The sequence below is a fragment of the Rhinoderma darwinii genome, chromosome 5 (assembly GCF_050947455.1).
Source record: "Rhinoderma darwinii isolate aRhiDar2 chromosome 5, aRhiDar2.hap1, whole genome shotgun sequence".
Lineage (NCBI taxonomy): Eukaryota > Metazoa > Chordata > Amphibia > Anura > Rhinodermatidae > Rhinoderma > Rhinoderma darwinii.
In genome coordinates, this window is record NC_134691.1 from 185049200 (window position 1) to 185076086 (window position 26887).

General features: G+C 40.3%; 1 protein-coding gene across 1 annotated transcript in view; it reads left to right on the forward strand.

Moving 5' to 3' along the window:
- The window catches only part of GABBR2 (gamma-aminobutyric acid type B receptor subunit 2), a 656884-nt gene that overhangs the window by 588936 nt on the left and 41061 nt on the right, over positions 1–26887 (forward strand). Inside the window, exons 14-16 of the mRNA XM_075826778.1 lie at positions 4418–4528; positions 6507–6731; positions 16171–16353. Coding sequence (XP_075682893.1) covers positions 4418–4528; positions 6507–6731; positions 16171–16353 — 519 coding nt within the window. The remainder of the gene's footprint in view (positions 1–4417; positions 4529–6506; positions 6732–16170; positions 16354–26887) is intronic.

Sequence of the window (26887 nt, forward strand, 5' to 3'; positions counted from 1 at the left end):
GAAGCAGTGGTATTTCTGTAGTAATGCAGTTCTTTAAATATTGGATTACATGGTGGTCATTCTGGTGAATATCCAACTGTGTAATACATGGATAGCTCAGGTCCACCAGAGTCGGAGCCATTCTAGCTTATAGAGGGGGGCTCTATTGGGAGACCCTCTTCTATGACATCCAAATATTGTTGTTGGTGTGTAGGTTATTTTCTATCTACTGTCTTTCCACTGTCCAGTATTTGGAAAAGATAGTCCACTTTCCCTGATCTTCTAAACTATCTATCTTCATGTGAATGCAATATCTCCAGGGATATGACTCAGTTGTCTTTATTAACCCCCACAGAGTGTTTATGCTGTGCATCTGAACAGTCTTCATATGAAGTGGGCTCATTAACTCCCCTTGTGAATTCATCACAGTTTCCATGGCCTCCCTAAGAATTAATTCCGTATCCATTTCCTGCAGGTGTACTGAGCGTCTCCAGCCATGTGCACCACAAATGATACAATAATATTTATAGCAGACTAAAAAGATGACAAATGCAGCAGATTATTACCCTAAAAACATTCATCTACAGTTTAGGTAGTGGTAGATGAACTGGATCATAATGAAGACTATTGTACTCAATCAGAAGGAAAACATAACCGATACCATAGATTGAGGGCCATATGACCGATTTTAATCAAATGGATTCTTTGGAAAGAGAGATCTGAAGAAAAAGATAATAACAGACTGAGTCATTTAGAAAGCCAGTGGTGCATTGCAATCGTAACGATCAATTGCTAGTTCCTCCAGGCTGATTAATTGACGGTGAAGAAGATTGAAATAGAAGTAGAATGACTTAATGCTATCAAACGATGGTTTTATTGTTCATATTCTACTCCAAATTTGTTTATTTTTTGCTCGTTTTTTCCCCCCCTGGGAAACTAATAGTGATGCATCTGAGTTATGTTGATTATAAACATAATCTGTTTCCACCAATGAGCAATTCATTATTTTTTATTTTCCATGGAAGTAGAGAGTTCGCTCCGAAATGGCTTACATGCAATGATATTTTGCTATGATAAGGAAAGATTTTCCTACGGAAATATGCTTCACTGCTTCACATGGTAAATTCTTCCCTTGTTGTAGTATAAATGGTATGATAGTGGCATTAACAACTAGAAACTAGAGCATGCCTGACACGGTCTGTAACTTGCCTTTGACATAACAATTATATTTACAAACATCATTATTAGTTGCATCAGGCAAGAAAACTATGGCCAGCTGTAGATGAGCTCAAAGGAAGCCAGAAATGTTTCTATCAAACCAGCAGCACAGTAATATAGTGTAGACTCACCTGAATCAAACGCCTTTTTCATTTTTCAGCTGAGTCGCTCCATTGCAGCCAAAATCACTTTACTCCATATATGCAAATAAGCTTTTTGGAGCAACAAGGGCATCACGGTTGCGCCAAACTCATCTACCTTCTATCCCCAGTCCGTCCCTCCCTTCATTCCTTGATTGACAGGGCCAGGCAGTATAGAAGACGTGATCACGTCTGGCCCAGTATTCTCCATGAGCGTGCTCGTGCCTCTGCTTCTGAATCGGCGCATGCACAGTACATCACTTAAGTTTCACAGGTTTAATCGACTGTACTGTGTATATGCCGATTATGAACTTCACTCACAAATCTTTTTCAATAATAGTAATCCTGGAGCTGATAGCGTGCTGCGCTACCTTCTATAAAAAGACGTCATGGATATCACTCATTGTTTTTCACATATCTGCATCAAGCATTTTTACAGCGCCATTATACATAAGGGTATGTGCACACGAGAAGTGCCTTTTACGTCTGAAATGACAGACTGTTTTCAGGAGAAAACAGCTGCGTCGTTTCAGACGTAAAAGCTCCTCCTCGTATTTTGCGAGGCGTCTGTGACGCTCGTAAATCTTGAGCTGCTCTTCATTGACTTCAATGAAGAACGGCTCAAATAACGTTGCAAAGAAGTGCCCTGCACTTCTTTGCCGAGGCAGTCAATTTACGCGTCGTAGTTTAACAGCTGTCAAACGACGACGTGTAAATGACAGGTCGTCTGCACAGTACGTCGGCAAACCCATTCAAATGAATGGGCAGATGTTTGCCGACGTATTGTAGCCCTATTTTCAGACGTAAAACGAGGCATAATACGCCTCGTTTACGTCTGAAAATAGGTCGTGTGAACCCAGCCTTAGTCTGTGTCCAAGTGACAATTTCTTTTTAAATAAATAGATCTTAATTTAAATTTTAATGATGGTGCTGATAACAAGCCTTTGGCGTCTGATACTGACGTTACAGACATAATGTCACTCATTATTTTGCATATATCTATTTGATAATAATAGTGCCACCAAAAATTGGCGTAATATTCTGCGTTAGTCAGTTATAGAGTGCCATTATGCATTAGTCTGTGTCCAAGTCTATATTTTTCTTTAAATAAATATATTTTACATTTAAATCTTGGTGCTGATAGAATTCCGCTGCTTGCTGATACAGACATCACGGAAGTGACGTAACTCATTATTTTGCATATTTCTAATTGCCACCAAAAAGGGATAATGCTTAGATGTTTTTTTTAACCTTAAAAAGCATAAAAAATCTGAAAATGCAGTGTGTTTTTATAAAGGCTGTTTGTTACCACCAACTACCTTACGTTTACTCATAGCCATATCTGTTGCTGTCACTTGGACATTACTAATGCTGTTTTGGCATTTAAGAACTTCAAAGGGGTTGGATACAGTCCTACATGACTTTTCAGGAAAATTGGGACACTTTCGAATCTCAACGAATTTATTCGGACCGAATCAAATCTGAGGGACTGTTCAATAGAATTGGACTCAAAACTAATCGTGGGAAAATCGCTCATCTCTAGGTGCAACCTTAGCCATGGAAAAGGGGCTTTAACAGCAGCCACATCAAGGAGGAATTCAGTCACACTCATTGGGTGACATGTGCCATGCAGTGTCAGATCATCATAGGGACGTTTGGGGCGAATTCGCTGCAAAAACACCAACATACCTGCAATGTGTATGTCCTGTAAAAAAAACCTGAAACATACAGTGATATTATCTTATGTTTGAAGTTCTTGTTACTGTTGAGAGACTTGCAGGTCACATGACCATGTGGGCAGGTCCTAGTACAGCAACAATACTCCATAGAGAAGGCTGGGAGCTGCTATGTAAGTATAAGGAGGATGGATTAGTTTAAAGGGGACTAGTGTCTGTTTTTAGGGGGTCTGGTCTGGGGTCTGGATTTAGGGGGACTGTATTAGTTTAGGGGGGTCTGAATTTTGAGGTCTATTAGTTTATGGGTCTGTATTTAGGAGGGGTCTGCTCTGGGGTCTGTGTTTAGGGGCTGGTGTCTGTATTAGTTTAGGGGGTCTAGGGTCTGTATTTAGGGGTCTGGGATCTGTATTAGTTTAGGGGTCTGTATTAGTTTAGGGGGTCAGGTCTGGCGGTGTTATGTAGGGCTCTGGTCCGAGGTTTATTTAGGGTGCTTTTTCTGGGTTCTGTATTTGTGTAGGGTGGTCTGCTCTGGGGACTGCAATAGTTTAGAAGGTCTGGAGTTTGTATGTATTTTAGGGTCTCGTCTGGGATCCGAATTTTCTTAGGGATCTGGTCTGGGGTATGAAACAATTTAGGTGGTTTGGTGTCTGAATTTTTGTGTTTCTATAGAGGCTGCAGAAGCAAGGAGCAAAGGGGTCTCGGCAGGAAACTACAGTAATCAGGAGAAGTTGCTATAATGGTCTGTGTCAGATGGAGAAGAAAAGAAAAGAGAATGACTCCCATCAGTGAAGACGTCACCTGTGAGTCACTGGATTTATAGAGGATCTGTCCCTTCTCCTGACATGTCTGTCATAGGAAATCCTTGTATTCCACAAAAAGTCTTTGTGTAGCCCAGGACTAATAGACAAATGGGCGTTGCCATTCCTATAGTCAGGGGAATGTGCCCCTACACAGTGTGATGCTGTTAGTGATGGTTGGAGACTGTCAGCATGTAGGGACACAGCCTTTTGACAAGGGGAATCGTAACATTAATTTGTCAATGCTTGCACAGAAAGGTGGTGTTGACTATAGACATGGCGCGGCAGAGCGGCAGTAGAGAAGGGAGGCCCAAGTATGGGGTACAGCCCATGGCCTATGATCTACTTAATCCGCCACTGGTGCCATGCCCCACTGCACAAGAAAAGTAGACTTTAGCTCTTGATTGAACACTGACAAATTTAAGTTACTGGGAGAAAAAAAAAATGTGTTTAATAAAAATAGAATACGGAATGCAGGTAAAAGTGTTATTAAAGTGCTTGAAAGGACATTCCATGTTAAGCTGCAAAGTGATAAAATAATCCATGGTACAATTTTGTTTTATTATTTTTATTAATCACAACATTAATAGATTTTATCTATTTTCAGCCGGATCCTGCAGGGAGAGACATTGCCATTCTTCCATTTCTGGAGCACTGTGAGAACACTCACATGACAATCTGGCTCGGAATTGTCTATGCCTATAAAGGGCTTCTTATGGTAAGTGAGGTTTAACTATAAGAAGTAAGCAGACGCAGTGCACTTTTTTTTTTTTTTTATAAAAGATGATTCTATTTCCTCAACTATTTTTAAAGTAAAACTCAAAACAAATATTCAGATTAACATAATGGACCTATTATGGTCATGAGCACACCAGGGCCAATAATTGTTTCATAGTGGTCCCTCAAGTGCAAGTTTTAAAGGTGTTCAGTACACTATAAGTCCTTAACACCATGGGAAATAACAACTACTGCTGCATGAAAGTGGGCTAAACAGGAGAGATTGCTCAAAAAGAAAAAAAAATGCTCCATGTACTGATATCACTTCCTGCTCTGCAGCTATTGGTTGAATCTACATCTCACAGACTTCCTGCTTTTCCCACCCCCTACATGCACTCTGCCCATAATACTGTTATGAGAACTATGTGCTGGTCCAGGAGTTTTACTTTAATGTAAAACACTGCTTAAATAGCATTTGAACATTCAGATCTATGGGATTTCTTATAAAGAAGTTTTAGTTTTCTACTAAAATTGGAAAAAAAACACTAATAGAAATCTCACAGCTAAATTTATACAGACTGCACCAGTTTTATGATAAAGAAATGCCATATACACATTAAGGCCCCCTACACACGGCGGTAGCCATGTGTACGGTCCGTGATTACGGCATGGACGGGCCGTCGACTGTCACCCGCATTTGCAGCCGAGCTCACATTATAAAATATAGGAGAGCGGTCCGTAAATGCGAAAAATGAGACATGTCCCATTTTTTGTGGGTCATTTCTACGGCCCAGATACTTACCCGTAAATATACGGGAAAGTGTCCGTGGCCCATAGAAATGAATGGATCAGTATGTTTATCCACGGATCTGTAATTGCGGGTAAAAATGATGGTCGAGTGCATGAGGCATCAGTATTACTTCACTGTCTAGATGACCAACACACTTACACAACAATATACTATTATGGCAAATTGTGAAACACAAATCATACAGCCGAGTCTAAGCAGAAATGCGTCCCCTGAGTGGGCTCCACATGGCCACACAATTTTCTACAAATAATAAGGAAGTAGATATGCTTTGAGGCTGGGTTCACATTGTGCGTTTTGGTTGCGCTTTTGTTGCATTTTAAAACGATACAAAAAAAAAATGCATCTGAAGAAACGCAGGTGTTTGTTAAATAGCTACGCATTTTTACAAAGTGTGACATCTGTAAGACAATAAAAACGCAATAAAACATGCAGGGTGAACGCAGCCTAAGAGTTTTATAGGTTTGTATTTGTGATTTTGTGCTGTGGTGTGCACCACACTGCTATTAGTGACTGACGCTCCTCTCGAGTTACACCAGGCTATCTAATAAAACCAGCAAACCATAAACAGGAGGTGGTTGTGAAGTCTGGAGATCTTGTTAGTGCAAACTTAGTTCCAAACAAAGAATACATTAATGTTTATAGAAAGGTAGCAATTCCACCGTTTAGGAAGGACCTGACCTATTTTTTCACAGATGAGGCCAAGATGTACATTATCATTTGGATACACTCTTACCTTTACAACTTATACAAAAAAATAAGTTAAAGGCCCCGTTCACATCTGTGTCGGACTTCTGCTCATGGGTTCCGTTAGACCTTTCAACAGGGGAACCCATGAACGGAAAACCAAACGGAAACCATAGCTTCTGTTTGCATTATTATTGATTTCAATGGTAATGGTTCTGTTGCAAATGGTTTCCATTACGTAAGGTTTCAGTTTTTTTAGCGGAAACAATAGTGTACATAATTCAGTTTTTCGTTCATCCGTTCCTCTGACTGAAAGGTTGAACGGAACTCGAATGCTGATGTGAACAGGCCCTAAATGAACTAAACTAAAGCAATACAGATATTTTGTAATATTACACAAAGATAAGCAAAAGCTATATTTTTAGGGTGAAATATTAATAGTAACAAATTTTGAAAGATAATTTTATTTATATTTTTTCCTCAGTTGTTTGGTTGCTTTTTGGCCTGGGAAACCCGAAACGTAAGCATCCCAGCACTAAACGACAGCAAGTATATAGGAATGAGTGTGTACAACGTGGGCATTATGTGTATTATAGGAGCGGCAGTCTCTTTTCTCACCAAAGACCAACCCAACGTCCAGTTTTGTATTGTGGCTTTAGTCATCATATTCTGCAGTACCATCACACTCTGTCTAGTTTTTGTGCCAAAGGTAAGTTATTTACCCTTCTACTTTTATATACTGTATTACTTCATTTTGCTCTGTGATCATTTATTTACTTTCAGTCTTCAAACTGCAATGTGTTGTGACCTAGATTTAACACGACATGTTAAAAACCAGTAATGCTCACATCTCATTTATACAATTGAGTATTAACCTTTTAAGTGCATTTGTACAGTTACAATGCAGTAAATATATAAATAGAAGCACATAAATCACAATACTTAAAATACATCAATGTTACTTCATATATTGTATTAATGGTACCAGTAACCCAAGTCATACTAAATGGTAATCCATGAATCCACTGTTTTAGCATGTGAACCCAAAAGCTATTTCTTCCCGTTACTTTAACATGGCAATGGGCCCAATAACTACCTTGCCCCTGTAGGCTAAAGGCAATTTCTTACTGTCTATCAGATTGTTTATAAGGGACTTATCTAATGACTTGTCAAGTACTGGTGGATTGTTTGAGAGGCATAAGGGGGTGCTAATTCACTGAAGTGATAAATGAGTAAAATGTATAATTTTTATTTCATAGCTATCTAAAAACAGGGGTACAATCACCACTGTGAAAAGCCCAACCGTGTATTTAAAAACGTATTAAACAGAATACTCCCAGTCCTAGTTCGTTTGCGAACCCTTAATGACTGGGTATGTAAACAGAGATATCAGAATATGGAATCAGCGTATAACATTGGTAAAGCAGTGGTTTGGACCCTCGTTCACACAGGAGCCTGCGTTAACCGCACCAGATTCTCCCAATGTACAGATGCACAACAATGCCACTGCCCCCTACGCAAAATTCCCTCACTTCACCCGACCCTATAAGGGGGTGCTCCCTGATGAGCTATTGGAGCGTAAGGGGCCCCTCTGTGTCTGACACTGTTTTATATTATAAAATAAAATTGTATTTATTGTCATCTTGCGAAATTTCTATTACCAGTTTTTCTTCATTCATTATAATTCTTAGTATTTCTACCATCATTGTGATGGACGGAGGATGATTCTTTGTCCATTATGCCAGTATACATGTTTATACTGCTAATGTAATTATAAAAATTCAAGGTATTACATTGTATGATGTATTTCTATTTTTTGTTGGTTATTTTTATTATTTATTTATCTTAAAAAAATATTACTTCAAAGGGGACTCAAACCCTAAAACAACTATTCAAAATTCACCAGTTTTAAATCTTCAACTCACCTTTCTCTACCTCTCCATAAAAGACGTATGATGGAGAGAATGTGTGGTGCGAAATGATGTGGTAACATTGTATAATGTACAGTGGAATATGTGAAGTGTATATAATGTATAGTGAAAAATATATAGCCATGGATTAATTAATTTTGTTTAACCATATTTTATAGCTGTGCCTTCCATTGAAATTTTTATAATGCTTAAAGGGGATTTCCAGGATAGGCCATCAACAACTGAAGGGTTGGGGTCTGAATCCCAGGACCCCTGCCGATCAGCTGTTTTGAAGGGGAAGCAGCCCTCGTACAAACGCTGTGGCCCCTTCAAAACAGCAGATCGGCAGTGGTCCCGGGACTCGGACCCCGACCCATCAGCTAATGATAGCCTATCCTGACGATAGGCCATCAATTTGTATTGGCTGGAAAACCCCTTTAATAAAACTTGTTTGTATCTACTTGGATTAGTGCATAAACCAGTACTACACTGAGCTCGGGAAAGCAACAAAACAGCCCACAAGCACCATGAAAGTTAGCAAGGCAGAGTAAACAGGGGAGTGACTTAAAAGATAGATATACAGATCTATAAACTTGTAAAAGTGTGTGTGTGTGTGTGTGTGTGTGTGTGTGTGTGTGTGTGTGTGTGTGTGTGTGTGTGTGTGTGTGTGTGTGTGTGTGTGAAGGCTCAACTCTAACTTTTAAGTTGCCAGCTCTGTTGGAAACTTCCTAATTACGCAGTAGGAAGAATAGAGAAGTGAAACACTATGCAGACTAGTTTTATTTTTTGGGGAAGAGACGCACTTCAAATAGTTTGACAACTGAAATATTACATTTTACCTTACATTTTAGCTTTGAAAAATGACTGTTAATAGTGAAAAATTGCAAAGAAAATAACATTCATGGTTGTTTAAACATAAATTTTCTGAAAGGGTTATTCCAATCTTAGAATGTTACAGCATAACACTAGGATATTCTGTAACATTAAAATCGGTGGTGGCCTGACCGCTGGGGAATCCCACTGATCACAAGAACGAAGGAACCAATCTGAGCTGTCTCACCACCAGGCAGATTTGGTGATCCATGTATGCCCCCTCTTGGCAACCAGTTTCTATATAACATAATCAAATTACATAGCCATAGAGACAGCTATACCAGTGTGAGCATCTCTTTTATTTTTCCCTTTAAACTTCCCTACTGCCTTCAAAACTTTCTTATCTGTTCATATAGGTTCCATTTTGTAGCTCTTAGGCCTTATGTACACAACCGTGGTGATTTTGCAGTACGCAAAATAACGGATCCGTTTATCTGTATACACATAAAGGCTGGAATTGTCACCAGTTTGTCCCAACCTCCTAAATAGGTCACATGATCCGCAAATACGGACAGTAAAATGACATGTCCTGAGTTTTTGCGGCTTAGACTCGTGGCTCGTGTGCATGGGGCCATATAAATAAATGAGTCTGTATGCTATACGCAAAATTGCGAATAGCGAACGGACAAAAAAGCACGGTCATGTGCATTAGGCCTTAGACATTCATACCATCTGAAGTTTCTCAAAGCTATATTGTAGCAAAGAGGTAAGTCAGCAGCTGGCACAGATAATTCACCCGTATATTATAAGGCATAATAAAAGAAAACTGCAACTCTCTTGCGCAGCTTCTCATAGAATAAAGACTATATACAGAATTTACCTTAAGTTAGATTTTCTAGGGGTGAAAGTGCAGAATTCTAAAGAACTTCTGTGAAACTAATTCAAAAACGTCTGTTTTATGACGTACGATGCAGGTCCCTTTGGAGAACATGATTAGGGTGAGGCAGCGTTCTCATCTTCCTTATCAGAGTTTGCCTAATATCTTTGGCTACTGCTTTGAGAAACAAAACGGCTTGTGTGTAACTTGTATTTTCTCTTACCCTTTTCCCATCATAATACTGCCTTTTTACATCCTAAAGGAAAGTGCTCTACATTAGTGAATCGGCATCCGCTTGTACCCCCACGGAAAGCGGTTCTGAGGATCCCTCACTATCACCCAGTTCACTCAGCACTGCAAGTACGGACACGGTGGCAAGGAGCAAACAGGGTGCGCCTAATCGATCAGCCCGGTTAACCCCTTAGATGCCGTAGTCAATAATAAATGAGGAGATTGACAGAGCACCCTGCGACGCAATCACGGGGTGACGATGACTTTCAATGGAAGTCATAACCAGGAAAAGAACCTAAATGGAAGAAATATATAAAAGGCCTTATAAGGTCTGCTCTTCTGGATACAATTCTGGTTTTGACTTTAAAAAAAAATGCATGCAAAATCTCCAGCAAATCTGCACTGTGTGAACAGGGTCTTGGTATTCCAAAGCATTATGTATGTAATCATTGGTTTGCAGCTTCAAGCCCCCTATTGGCACAATTAAAACAAAAGTTAAATTGAGGTCAATAAGATTAAAAATAAATAACCCCCTAAAGTTTTTTTCATTAAAATAATATTTTACATTTTAGAAATAGTAAAAAAATATATAAATTATTGCCATAATGTAACGACCCGTATAAAAAAAAGATAGTATATTTAAACTTGCATCAAGCATGGTGTAAAAAAAAATAAATGGTGGAATTGCTGTTTTTCCCCATTCCCCTCGTCATTTTTTTTTATAAAAATCAAACAATATACAGTATATTCACCCAAAATGGTACCTCAAAAAAAAATACAAAAACCAACTCTTCCTGCAAAAAACAAGCCCCCATATGGCTACGTCAACTTAAACATTTAAAAAGTATTGGCCTCAGAAACTGGCACCCCAAAAATGTTTTGGTTTTTTTCTTATAACATGCTTTTATTCAGCAAAAGTAATAAAACAGAAAAAGCTATATGAATTTGGTATCAATGTAATTGTACCGCAGGGTCCATGGTCTAAAAAAAACAATGATAAAAAATCATGGCGTAATTGCTATTTTTTTCCATTCCTCCCAAAAAAAGATTAATAAACGTTAATCAAGAAATTATGCGCACCTTAAAATGGTACCAATAAAAACTACAACAAGCTCTCATATAACTTGGTCGATGGAAAGATAAAACAAGTCATAGCTCTTGGAATGTGTAGATGAAAAAAATTGCTTGGTCCTGAAAGTCCAAAATAGGCCTGGTCCCTAAGGGGTTGAAAAGCATCTGTCAGCATAATTATTTTTTTGCATGTTTTGTTTGACCAATCATTTTAGTTTTAAAGCTTTTTATTGGGTTTCAGAATATACTGTATAAGTGAACAAATAGATTATTTTGCAACATAAATATATTGAAAATCAAAATAACAGAGGATATTTACAGAAAGAGCTGTTGAGACAATGACTGTGGGCTAATGTTAATATCTTTCCCAGAACTCATAGTAGTGAAAGGCCTGTGAAGGTTTGAAATGCCAAATAACAAGTATGTAGTCCCTGTAGGTGGGGCAGAGGTTTAATGGGTATGTATGGTGTAAAAGAGAAAAAGATGGTGTTTGTATTCCTGCTATGACTTCTTCTTTTTGTACTGGAAAAATTAAGGTTTATTAAAAAAAAAAATAATAATAAGTATGTAATCCCTTGGACACAATGGCAATGGTCCTAACGTAATACAGATCACACACACAAAGTGTTCTAAAAGAAGTGTACGAAAGACTACAAGGGCTTCAATAAGTTTGTCAAGTATCAGATTTGCCCAAAAGTAAACCAACTGTCTCAATCTGTTAAAGCAGTAAAATAAAGTACCATGTAGGTGTCACGGGCACAGGGTATGTGGACCCACTAGGCCGCTCCGCCGTAGCCGGGAGGCAGCTGACCAGGTCACAGTCTAAGCAGAAGTAAATGGCAGACCGTATGCTTGGGTACCTGAAATAGTCCGGGCGGTGGCTGTGGCTTCAGCACGGATGGAGGCAGGTGCGGCAAGTGGCGCCAGATGTGGCGGGCAGTATCCGATGACACTTGACGTGGCAGATGACACTTGACGTGGCAGATGGCACTTGACGTGGCAGATGGCACTTGACGTGGCAGAAGACACTTGAACGCGGGTAGGCACAGGAACAACACGGAATACAGGAACGGTAACAGGGCACGGGTAACAGCTGGAATGGGAGACACTACGGAACCATTTGCGAGACAGACTGGGAAAGACTAACAACGCTCAGGCAAGGATTAGAAGGCCAGGGGCCTTCTTATAGACCAGGAAATCGTGGCAGTTGATGGTGATGACGATTTCCTAATTGCGCGCGCTGGCCCTTTAAGGCCGAGCGCGAGCGCCCTACGGGATCCAGTCGAACGGAGCGGAAGTGAGCGCTGGCATCTCCTAGGAGGGAGACGGAGGCCAGCGCTCACAGATCCATGGCTGCGGGCGTCGGGAGGTGAGTAAACCCGACGGCCCGCGGCCATGGGCGCTACAGTAGGAATTATAATTGCCATACATAGAAGTGGACCCTGATTGTAGTGAACTCATTCCTAAACTAGAAGGGATTGGGGTTGGTTGGGGCGTTTGCAAACATGACTGGTTCGACTGGACACAAAGTTCACATAACAAGTGCAATAAAGTGGAGTTAAAGTTGGAGTTATTGTGGTTTCCATTTACAAAGGAAACCATGGTACAGTGCCAGATCTGTTATACAATGCATCTCACTGGTGCCAACGGACCACATAAACTTATAATAGGGTCTGTCGGGTTTCTCCGTGGTGCCCTTCATTTTGATGGGTGAAAAGGGATGCGGGAATTGCTGTTTTTCTCGCCAAATCTGACAATCTGCAACGGAGCTTCGAACGCAGATGTAAACAAATCCTAACACAATAGCGGTATCTTTGACCAACTACCAATTTGACCAATCTACTCATTGTTAGTAATTATCCACAATGCTGGGGTCTTTGTGCTACAATGAACTTTGTACTACAACCACAGTAGAAGCTACAGCCATCATTCCTGTTGTGTTCCATGTATCTACTGTAAATTCCTTTATTCCCTTCTTCTTCTTATCTGTTATTTTCCTTCTTCATCCTCCCAAAACAAGGCTGTTTGCAGATTACATGAATTGCAAGAGGATTATTAAGTGACTTTGTAGTTATTAATAGTTTCATAAACGGAGTAGACCAAGTGAAAATGTACACGAATGTCCTTGCCAGCTATTTCTACACACCAGTCCGCCTATTCTTAGGGGGTTGAAAAAAACTTATCATCCTATGTATTTCCCCTGTCATCATCATATGGGAGGCTGACTACTGCCCACAACAGTAGAGATTAATTAGCGACGCTCCCTATTCATCAGGCAGCACTAATCTAATAAAACCAAATCAATGTTCCACTAATTTACATGGTGAACTAGCACAGCTGCGAGCTTAGGATGGCACTGGCGCCTGACTAATGAGCCACAATTATTTCAAATGTCCCCACCCGTGTCTCTGAGTTTGCAGACAGTCTATTTAAAGTATGTGGTACCACCAGCCAAAAGCATATTATATATACACTACAGTTATTCTAATGTAAACAGTTTTACTGCTTTCTTGAGGTCTTATACCCCGCAAGCTGTGCAAGGGCAGCAAAACATTTCCATGCTACCGTTATTATCGGCAATGATTGACATTTTTTTTAGCTTTTTCACAGTCATAGCTCAGATGAACTCTAGTTAATGTTCAGGCTTGGATTTGATCATGATAACTAATGGCACATAAATAACGCTCACAGCATACATTATATTTTATTACCATTTTATACTATGCTACGTTCAAAATTAGATTGAATATTAATAATAATATTATATTTTAATTTTATTTAAATTTATTTTATTTAAAGTCATATTCAGAAACAAGTGTTCAATAGTATATTTTTTTTTATAGAGAAGGAATTAAAGTTGTATTTTAATAAAATATGAACATGGGCACTTCAGGTAGTACATGTACTAAAAACATTCATAAACTCAATGTTTTATTTATATTTCATTGTTTTACAACATAGGGCAAGTTTATTAATACGGTCTTAAATTTAGGCAGCTTAGAACCAGACTACATGTGCCAAATTTACCACAGTGGCTCATGCAGTATGATAAATTAGGCTTTATGCCACCTCTTGGTTGGCTTACTTTAGACCAACTTTTTATGTCAAAAGTTACGTCAATGTGGGGCACTTTAAGGCATGCCTCCTTTTTGAGCAAAAATTGTCTGAAACAGTTAATTAATTTGGCGCACATAATTTTTGAATAGTAAATCTGCCCCATTGTGTGTGTGGGCAGATATCGTCTTATCTTCAATATCAGTTTGTATAAGGCCTCATGCCCACTTCAGTTTTTTCCTACAGGGTGCTATCCATTTTTGTCACGGATAGCACCCTGAACCCATTCATTTCAATCGGGCCGTGCGGCTGTTCCGCCAAAAGTAGTGCAGGTCCTACTCCTGCCCGTTTTTTTACGGAAAATTCTCGGCTTTTGCATTGCATTAGGTCCGTGAAACAACGGGCTGCACACGGAAGCCATCCGTGTGCAGTCCATGTGTGACGGGACAGTCATTAACGGCCCTACAACGGCCGACTGAAGTGTGCATGAGGCGTTAAAGTGATTTTACATCTGCATTTACATTTTCTGCCCGGTAAAAGAGTTCTGATCGACAGCACAGCATGTCGATCGGCGATCAATATCTCTATGTAAATGAATCTATGACCGGAATGTATGAGCACGGACGATTGTTAATATGCTTGTTCGTCCCCATACATTTGCTTCTTGTGTTTGCTCATTTGTTGGCTGATCGCTTCCTTGTTTACACAGGGTAATGACTGTGAACGGTCTAAAACCTCCTATAAATTTTGCACATACTACATAAAATATAGATAACACTATCAGGAAATCAGTGCTAGTCACGATTTCTACTGTATGGAGTATAGTTTGCAAAGACTTAAAGCCACAGAGAATAACTGTAATGATAGCAGCTGCAGATTGCAACAATAACATCATAAAACATTCCTAGTACATATTCTAATTAAAAAATTATGATAACTATGATCTCTATGATTGTTACAATATAAATATCATTTATATCTAGAATTAAATGAAAACTTTTTTGCAGCTCATACCTGAATTTTTAGGTCTTGAGCAAAACTAGTCTAAAAATGGGTTGTCTGACTTAGAAACCCCAATTTCAAATACCCAATTTCAAATACCCTCTTACGGCAATCTTGGGAGTTGTTTTCTGAGGACGGTCCCTCTCCTTTATAAGATAACCCTTTTTAATTTTAGGGAGGTGTCTAGTTTGGGATCTCCATCAAATAGCTATTGTAGACAGTGGCTACAAAAAAACTCTCTCACTCTGGGGAGGACCTGACACGTCAGTTCATTACATGGAAATACCATTTATTTTACCTGTTTTAGTGCTGCAGGGAAATGTAACACTTGTTGAAAGATTTTCCCTCAGATTACAGCTAAATGATACTTGCTTGTTTACAGCAGTGGGACACCCTGTGATCAGCCTTTTTTTTTTTGGTGTGTCCCTCTAACAAAAAGGGATTGTAGGAAGCAGACAACCCCTTTAACTAATCAGCTTAGTCTCAAAATTTCCAGAGGAAATGACAAATATACTTAAACCCTTTGTATGTTTACTTGAAAAATGTGGAAATTAAAATCTCGATAGAAGATACATATTTTACATATGCTGTCAGTAAATTGAATTATAAACAAATATAAGTTTTGCATGACAGAAGAAGAAAAAAATTCTGCAAAAACATTAACTTGCTGCAATTAGGCTATGTTTACATCTGTATTCTTCACTTCCATTGTTCTGTTCCATTATAGTAGCAGAACCACGAAAATTATGGCAGTGTTGGATTCATCAAGATAGACATCAATGGCACTTGACGAACCCTATTGACCATAATGGGGTCCGTCAGGTTTCCGTCATGGTGTCCATCATTTTACCAGACAAAATAGTTCTGCATTATCCTCTATTTTGTCCTGAATTTTTGGCAGTATCTGTGACAGAGGCTCCTAACGGAGTCTTCAGAGAAGTTGTTAACAAAGCATTATTAATGTATACTTGAAATGTTTATTTGCATAAATACTGCTCATCTATTTTTGAGCCAAATGAAAGAAGATACGTCAGTTTTTTCTTTATACCTTTTCATCCCTTTGAATCCACTTGTGGCTTCGGTTAAATAAAAAAATAAACTGAGCCAAAATCTGCCACAGTCCGTATTGAAATTGTTCAGCCTGGTTCCATTACAATGTTGCATTACAAATTATTGTTTAATTTTCGCAGTTAGTTACCCTAAGGACGAATCCAGACGCAGCAACTCAGAACAGGAGATTTCAGTTCACGCAGAATCAAAAAAAAGAAGATTCTAAGACATCAACATCAGTCACCAGTGTAAATCAAGCAAGCACATCCCGACTAGAAGGACTGCAGTCAGAAAATCATCGATTACGGATGAAAATCACAGAGGTACTTAAATCAGCTGTTGTTGAAAAGTTCTACAACACTAAAACTTTAAGGGTATGTGCACACGATAGCTGCCTTTTACGTCTGAAATTACAGACTGTTTTCAGGAGAAAACAGCTCAGTCGTTTCAGACGTAATTGCTCCTCCTCGCATTTTGTGAGGCGTCATTGACGGCCGTATATTTGAGCTGTTCTTCATTGAATTCAATGAAAAACGGCTCAAATTACGTCCAAAGAAGTGTCCTGCACTTCTTTGACGAGGCAGTCATTTTACGCATCATCGTTTGACAGCTGTCAAACGACGACGCATAAATTACAGGCCATCGGCACAGTACGTTGGCAAACCCATTCAAATGAATGGGCAGATGTTTGCCGACGTATTGTAGCCGTATTTTCAGGCGTAAATCGAGGCATAATACGCCTTGTTTATGCCTGAAAATAGGTCGTGTGAACCCAGCCTTACTCTTTCATAACCACAGTCTGCATGCCAGCAGCATATACTGAGAGCTGTAGTGTGCTGATCCTAGTGACCTGACAGATAACTGAAATATTTATGCACTCAATACAGAGGCGTAAATACACTAGCCAAGGCAACATGGTTTGTTGGCGGGGTTGCCCTCCATCCATAAATTCGCAAATAGTCTGTAAAATTAGGAGACTTTTTGATAAGCCTGTGATTCACATATCTTTACCATTAGTTTGGTTTTCCAGTTTGTCTATAAAAATGTTGACTCTTTTTTTTTTTTATAGACAAGTTGATCAAAAATTACAAAGAGTCCTATTTTCTCAAATAAGAAAGCAATTGTTTCCAAATTTAGGTTGTTGCTATTGGGCTGTTGTAACAGAAAACATGATGGCTAGTGAGTGAAGATGGTCTATGTCTTTCCAGCATTTCTCTATATGATAGTGACTGGTAATCATTAGATTATCTGGAATCCTTATATATAGGAATGCAGCAGCATAGATCATGCTAAGGGTATGTTCACTCGGCTTATTTTCAGCCGTTTTTCTGGCCATAAACGGCTCGAAAAACAGCTAAAAGTATGGAGGCTGAACGGCTCCAAACATCTGCCCATTGATTTCAAATGGGAAAATGTAGTTTCGTTCCCACCCCGTAAAAAAGAAGTGCGTCACTTCTTGAGCCATTTTGGAGACGTTTTTCATTGACTCAATAGAAAAACAGCTTAAAAAATGGCCGCAAAAAACGCTTGATACTTAAAAAATGAGCGGAAAATCAGAGGCTGCTTTCAGTTTTTTGTTTAGCGTGTCAACATACCCTCAACCTGCAACCTCTAGACCTGGCGTGAAAACTGGAAAATTAAGTAAAAAATTATTCGGTTATTACAGTCCGAGAGAAAAATTAAAAAATAAAGAAAAAAATTTAAAAGCAAGCTTCTTCCATAAATAGAAAAAATAAATGTGCACATCTTTCAGCCCAAGCATACAATAAACCATCCTGTGTGACATGGGTGTTTTCCCTAACACACGGAATATATGTTATCCCATTCCGCGCCCTTACTATCTAAAGTATAGACATACTATTAGCCACATGCTATTTATAAATCAAGGGAAGGAGTTATGCATTTCGATAAAAACGTGAACCTTTTTCTCTGGCGTTATAACTATGACAGATGTAGGATCAAGTTCACATGTTTATTGTGACTGTACGTGGGGCAACAAGGCTTATTGTTGGACCATTTACATTACAGTGAGAGGAAAGGGAAACAGCCATGGAAAAATGCTACTTTTTTGTTATATTATATATGTTGAAATATTAAGAACATGTAAAATACAAAGATAAAACTTTTTGCGGTCTCAGGCATCAATGTAAGAACATATTCACCTTGCTTAAATATGCATAGATCATAAAACAAAAGATGACTACGCCAAAAATGTTATGGTGTAAATACAGAAGGCTCATTTATCAGTGTCTAAGAGATGTTGCTGTTTGATGAATGAGTACTTTAGGCTAACATGGCATCCAGTTTTCTTTAACCCACTTGGGGACAATGTCAGCATTGATGAATCTGTTGAACAGAAATGTTATTCTGAGTGAACACATTTTAAAGAAGCTTTGGGTATGCACGCTGTATTCATTGTAAGCTATAAGCCCTATGTTCCTTATAGCACATATAAAATTTAAATATTCAAAGAGGCATACAAGCCTTTTGTTATTGCTTGTGTCCAATATCAAATAAAAAGTGAATATCATACTAGCGGAGTTGTTACTCTAACTGGTAGACGGTATGGGCTGGTTGGGCTTACAGTCTACCCCCTAAATTCTTTTATTTTTTCTCTTCTCCACTGTATTTCTCTTTTCCCATTTTTCCCATGTACTTGACTGCTGCCTTAAGAGGTCCTGTAAATAGCAGCTTACACGTAAGTGGGCACAATCTTCCTTGGCAAGCCAGCTCTCTACATCGTTTCCATGTGAAAAAAACTCAATACTACTACTTTTGCCTCCCCTCCTCCCGACCCCTTCCTTTTAAATGAGTGATGGCTGAGTTAGCCTTGCGCTATATGTTGTAGGTCATCTGCCTGCACTATTAAAAAATACAGCTATACGAGAACCAAGTATTACCACTATTCAATGATTAAATATTACCTCCATATTGATGCTGAACAAAACGCACTAGATAAAGACCAATATTACTAATAATACATCATCCAAATAATACCGCCATAGTATTACCACTACCATTACGACTACATAGTGACTCAATCATATTACTATACTGTTACTGAATTAAAACCACTATGCAAAGACTAATACTACCACCATAAAGTGACCATATAGTGGTTGATATCAGTTCTAAACAAGCTCTCTGCAGACTGTAAAAGTGATTACAGTACAGTTAAATCAAATTACTCACAGTGGATGTCTTTTCTGATTATAGTCTTTCCCTTTTCCCGTCTTTTCCATCTGACACAGACCTATATTAAGAAAAAAAATTCAGCCACAACTTGTGTTTGCAGGGTTTGCAGCCCAGACATCTTTGGAACCTCACTTTTCCAACCTACACAATTTTCTCATCCTGATGCTGCCTCCAAGTCTGTGCTTGTTGCTGCCCTATTTACCCCTACAAGTTTACCGACTGTGTTGCACAGTGCCCCTAAATTGTAATTAACTCCAAAAAACAGTACCATACAGACAGTGGCACTTAAAAACAACAGTGCCAGATAGATAGTGAATCCCAAAATAATAGTTCCAAAAAAGATAATACCCAGGCAGAGATGGTGTGCCAGTCATTAATAGTGCATCAAACAGTAAAATTGCCCCCTTTATATTCCACATACTAATAGCTCCCCCACACAGTAGTAGTGATCTTCTCAGTGGCCACAAACAGCCCCCTTTAAGTCCTGCAGAGTAAAAGTGCTCTACTTAGTGCCTCACACAATAATAATGCCCCTTGTGTCCCCCCCCACAGCAAAAATGCCCACCATTGTGCCCTTACAAAGTTATAATGACCATTTTATACCCCCTAGACAGTAATAATGCAGCCTTAACATTAATAATGTCCCCTTTCTGCCCCAACACAGTTATACTGACCCTCTTTGTGTCCACGACAGAAAAAATTAAACACCTTAAGTCCCACATAGTAATAGTGCACCTCTTAGAGACCCACAGAGTATTAATTACAACTATCAACTAAATGCTCAAGGCAAAAAAAAAACAATTTCCCAAATACCTGTAAAGGACTAGATTAAAAAAAACGTTGTTATGCTATTGTAAGCTAATTGACAAACCACATATATTAGATTAAAATAGTCGGTGCAAGCTGCTGGAGAATAGAAATTAGGCACAATGCCTAGAAGGTGTATTTGGTTAGCACACCCCTTTCTATATTATTGTTTGCATTAGAGCCAGCGGCTGCAGAACATTGTAACTCACTACCTAGTAGATATTAGTGCATCTAGCAGAAGAGCATGATATTAAAATTGATAAGCCCCCCAACATGTTTCGCTACGTCTGTAGCGTCTTCAGGGGTTACCGGGGCTAATGACGCCTGAAGACGCTACAGACGTAGCGAAACATGTCGGGGGGGGGGCTTATCAATTTTAATATCTACTAGGTAGTGAAGTTACAGCGTTCTGCAGCCGCTGGCTCTAATGCAAACAATAATATAGATAGAGGTGTGCTAACCAAATACACAAAGAAATAATAATACCACCTTTCTGCCCAACAATTGTAATAACAATCCCCTTCGTGCCATCACACAATAGAATTGTCCACTTTTGTTCTACCTAATTGGTAATAGTGTCCACTTTCTTAGTTTCAACTTTATTCCTCAGGACGCAAATACCGTTGAAAGCAGCACTCACCCGGATATCTGGGCAAAAAGTCTGGTGAATGTGCCCCAGATGTTGGTACTAAGGACACCACTGCTCAGACCAGTCCTGTCTCTAGCAGGTGCTGCTCATGCACATATCGGTGTTAGGCTATGTTCACACGCTTAACAAAAAACGTCTGAAAATATGGAGTTGTTTTCAAGGGAAAACAGCTCCTGATTTTCATAAGTTTTTTAATCAAACTAGCGTTTTTCACTGTGTATATTATGGCCGTTTTTTGAGCCGTTTTTCTGTAGAGTCAATGAAAAACGGCTCCAAAAATGGCTCAAGAAGTGACATGCACTTCTTTTTCGCGGGCGTTTTTCTAAAATGAGGCGTAAAAAAATGCCCCGTCGGAACAGAACTCCGTATTTTCCATTGAAGTCAATGGCCAGTTTTTTGTAGGCGTCCTGCTTCCGTTTTTCCAGGCGTTGTTCAAGGCGTAAATGAATTAGAAACAAGGCAGTGGCGTAATTAGAATCCTATGGGTCCCAGGGAAAATTTTGCTTGATTTTCTCGTCATACAAGTAGAGCCATCAATTAACTTCATAGGGGAGGAGTTGGCGCGTTAGATGTCGATCACTTCGGCAGACTCTCGTGCTGCAGAATAAAACCTATTTTTTACACTGATGTAAGCAGTAACATCTTACACCGTGTTCCAAATTATGATGCACATTGGATTTAAGTGTCATAAACATTTAATTATTAGTTTTTCAATTAAACTCATGGATGGTATTGTGTCTTAGGGCTCTTTGGATCGTTGCAATTAGAGATGAGCCAGGGACAACCGAACCCGGTTTCGGTCCGAACATCGGGAAAAGTTCGGTTCGCAGCGAATCCGAACTTCACCGGGTGCGGCCGAACAAGTTTTGACCGAACCCGGCTAAATTTTGGCGCCTGCGTAGTCAGCATTCCCTGACTGACTGGCACCTTATGAGTCACTGATTTTCTGGTACGCGACGTCAGGAGATAGTCACTGTCCAGGGTGCTGAAAGAGTTAAACGATCGGCAGTAACTGTTTCAGCACCCTGGACAGTGACTTCAGATCACAATATACATCAACGTGTAAAAAAAATTGAAGTTCCTACTTACCGATAACTCCATGCTTCTTCCTCCAGTCCGACCTCCAGGGATGACGATTCAGTCCAAGTGACCGCTGCAGCCAATCACAGGCCAATCACAGGCTGCAGCCAATCACAGGCCAATACCAGGCTGCAGTGGTCACATGGACTGCCGCGTCATCCAGGGACGTCGGGCTGGATGTGAAGAGAGGGACGCGTCACCGTTGCCTTGGTGACGCGTCCCTCTCGACATCCAGTCCGACCTCCCGGGAAGACGATTCAGTCCAAGTGACCGCTGCAGCCAATCACAGGCCAATCACAGGCTGCAGCGGTCACATGGACTGCCGCGTCATCCAGGGATGTCGGGCTGGATGTCAAGAGAGGGACGCGTCACCGTTGTCTAGTATCTGGCTCCACCAGTTCCTCATCAATAACCTTCACATTTTCCCTGGCTCTCATTAGGGTAGGATCTTTTAACTGCTCAGCACCAAACAGATATTTTCTCACTTCCAGATCAAAAAATCGTGTATGGAGCTCCCGTAATGACGGGTGGCTACATGTGTGCACCCGGCATTACGGCAGCGTTGCTAGGCGTAGTCAGTAAATAGTCACTGTCCAGGGTTCTGAAAGAGTTAACTGATCAGCAGTAACTCTTTCAGCACCCTGGACAGTGAATTCCGATCACAATATAGAACAACCTGTAAAAAAAAAAAAAATACGTTCGTACTTACCGATAACTTCCTGCTTCTTCCTCCAGTCCGGCCTCCCAGCCGTTGCCTTGGTGACGCGTCCCTCTCGACATCCGGCCCGACATCCCTGGATGACGTTTCAGCCAATGTGACCGCTGCAGCCAATCACATGCTGCCGCGTCATCCAGGGAGGTCGGGCTGGATGTCAAGAGAGGGACGCGTCACCGTTGCCTTGGTGACGCGTCCATCTTTCGGCATCCAGCCCGACCTCCCTGGATGACGTTTCAGCCAATGTGACCGCTGCAACCAATCACATGCTGCAGCGGTCACATGGACTGCCGCGTCATCCAGGGAGGTCGGGCTGGATGTCAAGAGAGGGATGCGTCACCAAGGCAACGGTGACGCATCCCTCTCTTGACATCCAGCCCGACCTTAACGGATGACGCGGCAGTCCATGTGACCGCTGCAGCCTGGGATTGGCCTGTGATTGGCTGCAGCCTGTGATTGGCCTGTGATTGGCTGCAGCGGTTACTTGGACTGAATCGTCATCCCGGGAGGTCGGACTGGATGTCGAGAGGGACACGTCACCAAGGCAACGGCCGGGAGGCTGGACTGGAGGAAGAAGCAGGAAGTTATCGGTAAGTACGAACGTCTTTTTTTTTTTTTACATGTTGCTCTATATTGTGATCGGAATTCAATGTCCAGGGTGCTGAAAGAGTTACTGCCGATCAGTTAACTCTTTCAGCACCCTGGACAGTGACTATTTACCAACGCTGCCGTAATGCCGGGTGCACACATGTAGCCACCCGTCATTACGGGAGCTCCAATTACAGGTTCGGTCAGAACTAGTTCGGTCCGAATCGAACTTTTCCATGAAATTCGGCGAACCAGCCGAACCGAACTTTTCATAAGTTCGCTCATCTCTAATTGTAATCTATCTCAGACACCTGTGATAATTAGTTTGCCAGGTGTGCCCAAAGGAAAACTACTTAAGAAGGACGTTCCACATTATTAAGCAGGCAACAGGTTTCTAGCAATATGGGAAAGAAAAAGGATCTCTCTGCTGCCGAAAAGCGTGAAATAGTGCAATACTTTGGACAAGGTATGAAAACATTGGATATTTCAAGAAAACTTAGGCGTGATCATCGTACTGTGAAAAGATTTGTGGCTGATTCAGAGCACAGACGGGTTCGTTCAGATAAAGCCATAATGAGGAAGGTTTCTGCCAGACAAATTAATAGGATTAGGAGAGCAGCTGCTAAAATGCCATTGCAAAGCAGAAAACAGGTATTTGAAGCCGCTGGTGCCTCTGGAGTCCCGCGAACCTCAAGGTGTAGGATCGTCCAGAGGTTTGCAAGTGTGCATAAAGCTATTATTCGGCCACCCCTAAACAATGCTCACAAACAGAAACTGTTGCAGTGGGCTCAGAAATACATGAAGACTAATTTTCAAACCGTGTTGTTTACTGATGAGTGCCGTTCAACCCTGGATGGTCCAGATGGATGGAGTAGTGGATGGTTGGTGAATGGCCACCATGTCCCAACAAGGCTGCGACGTCAGCAAGGAGGTGGCGGAGTCATGTTTTGGGCTGGAATCATGGGGAGAGAGCTGGTAGGCCCCTTTAGGGTCCCTGACGGTGTGAAAATGACCTCTGCAAAGTACGTAGAGTTTATGACTGACCACTTTCTTCCGTGGTACAAAAAGAAGAACCGTGCCTTCCGTAGCAAAATTATCTTCAAGAAAGACAATGCACCATCTCAAGCTGCAAAGAATACCTCTGTGTCATTGGCTGCTATGGGCATAAAAAGGAGAGAAACTCATGTTGTGGCCCCCATGTTCCCCTGACCTCAACCCTATTGAGAACCTTTGGAGCATCCACAAGCAAAATATCTATGAGGGTGGGAGGCAGTTCACATCAAAACAGAAGCTCTGGGAGGTTATTCTGACATCCTGCAAAGATATTCAAGCAGAAACTGTCCAAATACTCACAAATTCAATGGATGCAAGAATTGTGAAGGTGATATCAAAGAAGGGGTCCTATGTTAACATGTAACTTGGCCTGTTAAGTTTTTTTTTGATTGAAAGAGCTTTTGATTTCTGTAAATATGACCTCCTGATGCTGCAAATTCAACAAATTACCATTTTAGTTCTCTTTACAACCTTTAAAATGTTTTGATTTCTGTTGTGCATAATAATTTGAAACAGTGCGTTTTGAGGTTTTTTTACTTCTAAAAAAAAATCTGTTATCATTAACTGGTTCCCGACCGCTGGCTGTGTTTTTACGGCCAGCGGTCAGGGTCCTTAAAACCCGAGCCATAGACTTTTTACGGCTCAGGTTTTAACTTGCTGTCCGCGTGACCGGGCAGCTGAATGTCGGGTCTCCGGCTGTTCGGCAAGGGTTCATGTAAATGGCATACTTTCGGAAAACTTTCAAATCCGAAATGGCACGCGACAGGGCTGCCCATAATCCCCACTTAGGTATCTGAATATAAAATCGCTGCTTATGCAGATGATCACTTGTTTTTTATCACTAACCCTAAACTGTCTCTCTCCCACGTTTGATGCAGGGATTTAAATCCTACTCTGAACTTTCTAACTTCAAAATCAATCTCTCTAAATCAGAAGCGATGTATATTACCTTGACTCTGGAACTGGTACAATCTCTTAAACAATCTATTGATTTTCGTTGGAGCTCTAAGTCACTGAAATACCTGGGAGTTAACATCAACTAAAACCTAACTGATCTCTATCAGTCTACTTTCACTTCGCTTACACGAATCATACGTGAAGAATGTATGAGATGGACTAAGGGGCACTTTAGTTGGCTAGGGCGATGCATAATATTTAAAATGAACTTATTGCCGTGCCTCTTATATCTTATGCAAGCTTTACCGATCAGAATTCCATCTTCTTTTTTTAACCCTTTAGTGACCAGGCCTTAAAGTGCCTTAATGACCAAGCCAGATTTTGGAAATCTGGCACGTGAAAGGCTGTCATCTAATGCTACATATACCCTGCTGCGGCTGGATGCGGCTTCCCTAGGTGATAACATCATATTGCCGTATGCCGGATAGTATTTTATAACATAAGGTCTTCGTGAGATAATCGCTTTAACGGCATATATTCAAGATCTTTGGGCTTTACATGTCTTAACAGTATATATGGGCATAAAAAATTATGACCGCAAATGTTTTTGTGGTATACAATTCTCTTCTACTTTGTATCAACTGCAGGAGCTTTGAGAATTCAATACTGTGAACCTAGTGTTTATTATATTTTGTAATATGTAACTATGAATTGCTATGTAAAAAGTCATAACCTATGTGTATAACTATATATATTAATTTCCCATTATTTGTATAACACTGCAGCACTATACATATAATCTATTGATTTGTTAGTGAGGCCGATTTCGTAGGAAGCCAATTGAGCCATCAGTAGTTTTTTGTAGTCTGGGATCAAACTGTGGTACTTGTGAATAATTTTTAATATTTTTGTAGAACATCTGCCCAAAAAATTACTATAGGTATAACAATGATCCAGGACACAATTATCTAAAATATAGTGAAGAACATTCCAGTTTGTTGTGAAGTGGAATTACTAGTTCAGTTACACTATTTTCTATGACATTATGGAAAAGTATTTTCTCCTAATTATCACTTACAGTTAGTGATAAGCTTTCTTCTACTATGTCTCAGTCTATTCAGTCTATTATAAAAATAAGTAGAAAGTGGAGAAAGGTACAGCACTCCTGTTTGCTTCTTTTGGATCCTTATGCTGCACCTCAAACAAGAGTCATGCTCCCAATTTCTCCACAAATGTGTAGTACAAAAAAGAAGGCAGGCAGCACTCAATGGGTGAGGATGAATCACCAGTGGTTTAATCCAATATGCAACAATTTGGCTTTTGTGTGTTATGGAAGCACTAGTTGAGCAATTCCCCAGAGTGCAAGTTATAGAATTGTTCTGTAAGTGATTCCCCAAAGGCAGCTGGAAACTGTCTAGAGCAGGAGTGCATGTAATCCGCTACCTCAGGTCCCTCACTATTCTGATCAGCAGAGTCTAAGGCTACTCTATGGTCTTCACCAGAGCCCACCGCAAGGCAGGTTGAATTTGGCTGCATAGAACCCAGGTTGCATTAACAATACGGTGTTGGACAGGAGGTGCAATGCAGGCAATACCAGAACGGAAAAGCAGATAGGCAGAGGGTATACAGCAAACAGAGGTCAAAACCAGCCGAGAGCAGAATGTCCAAATGAGGGAGTAAACGGTTTAATCTGAAGACAAAGCTGAGGCCCAGGTCCAAGAATCCAAATAGTCAGATGATACAGGGTGTAACAAGGAGCTTGATGAGATACTTGCATACAGTGAAGGAAATAAGTATTTGATCCCTTGCTGATTTTGTAAGTTTGCCCACTGTCAAAGACATGAACAGTCTGGAATTTTTAGGCTAGGTTAAT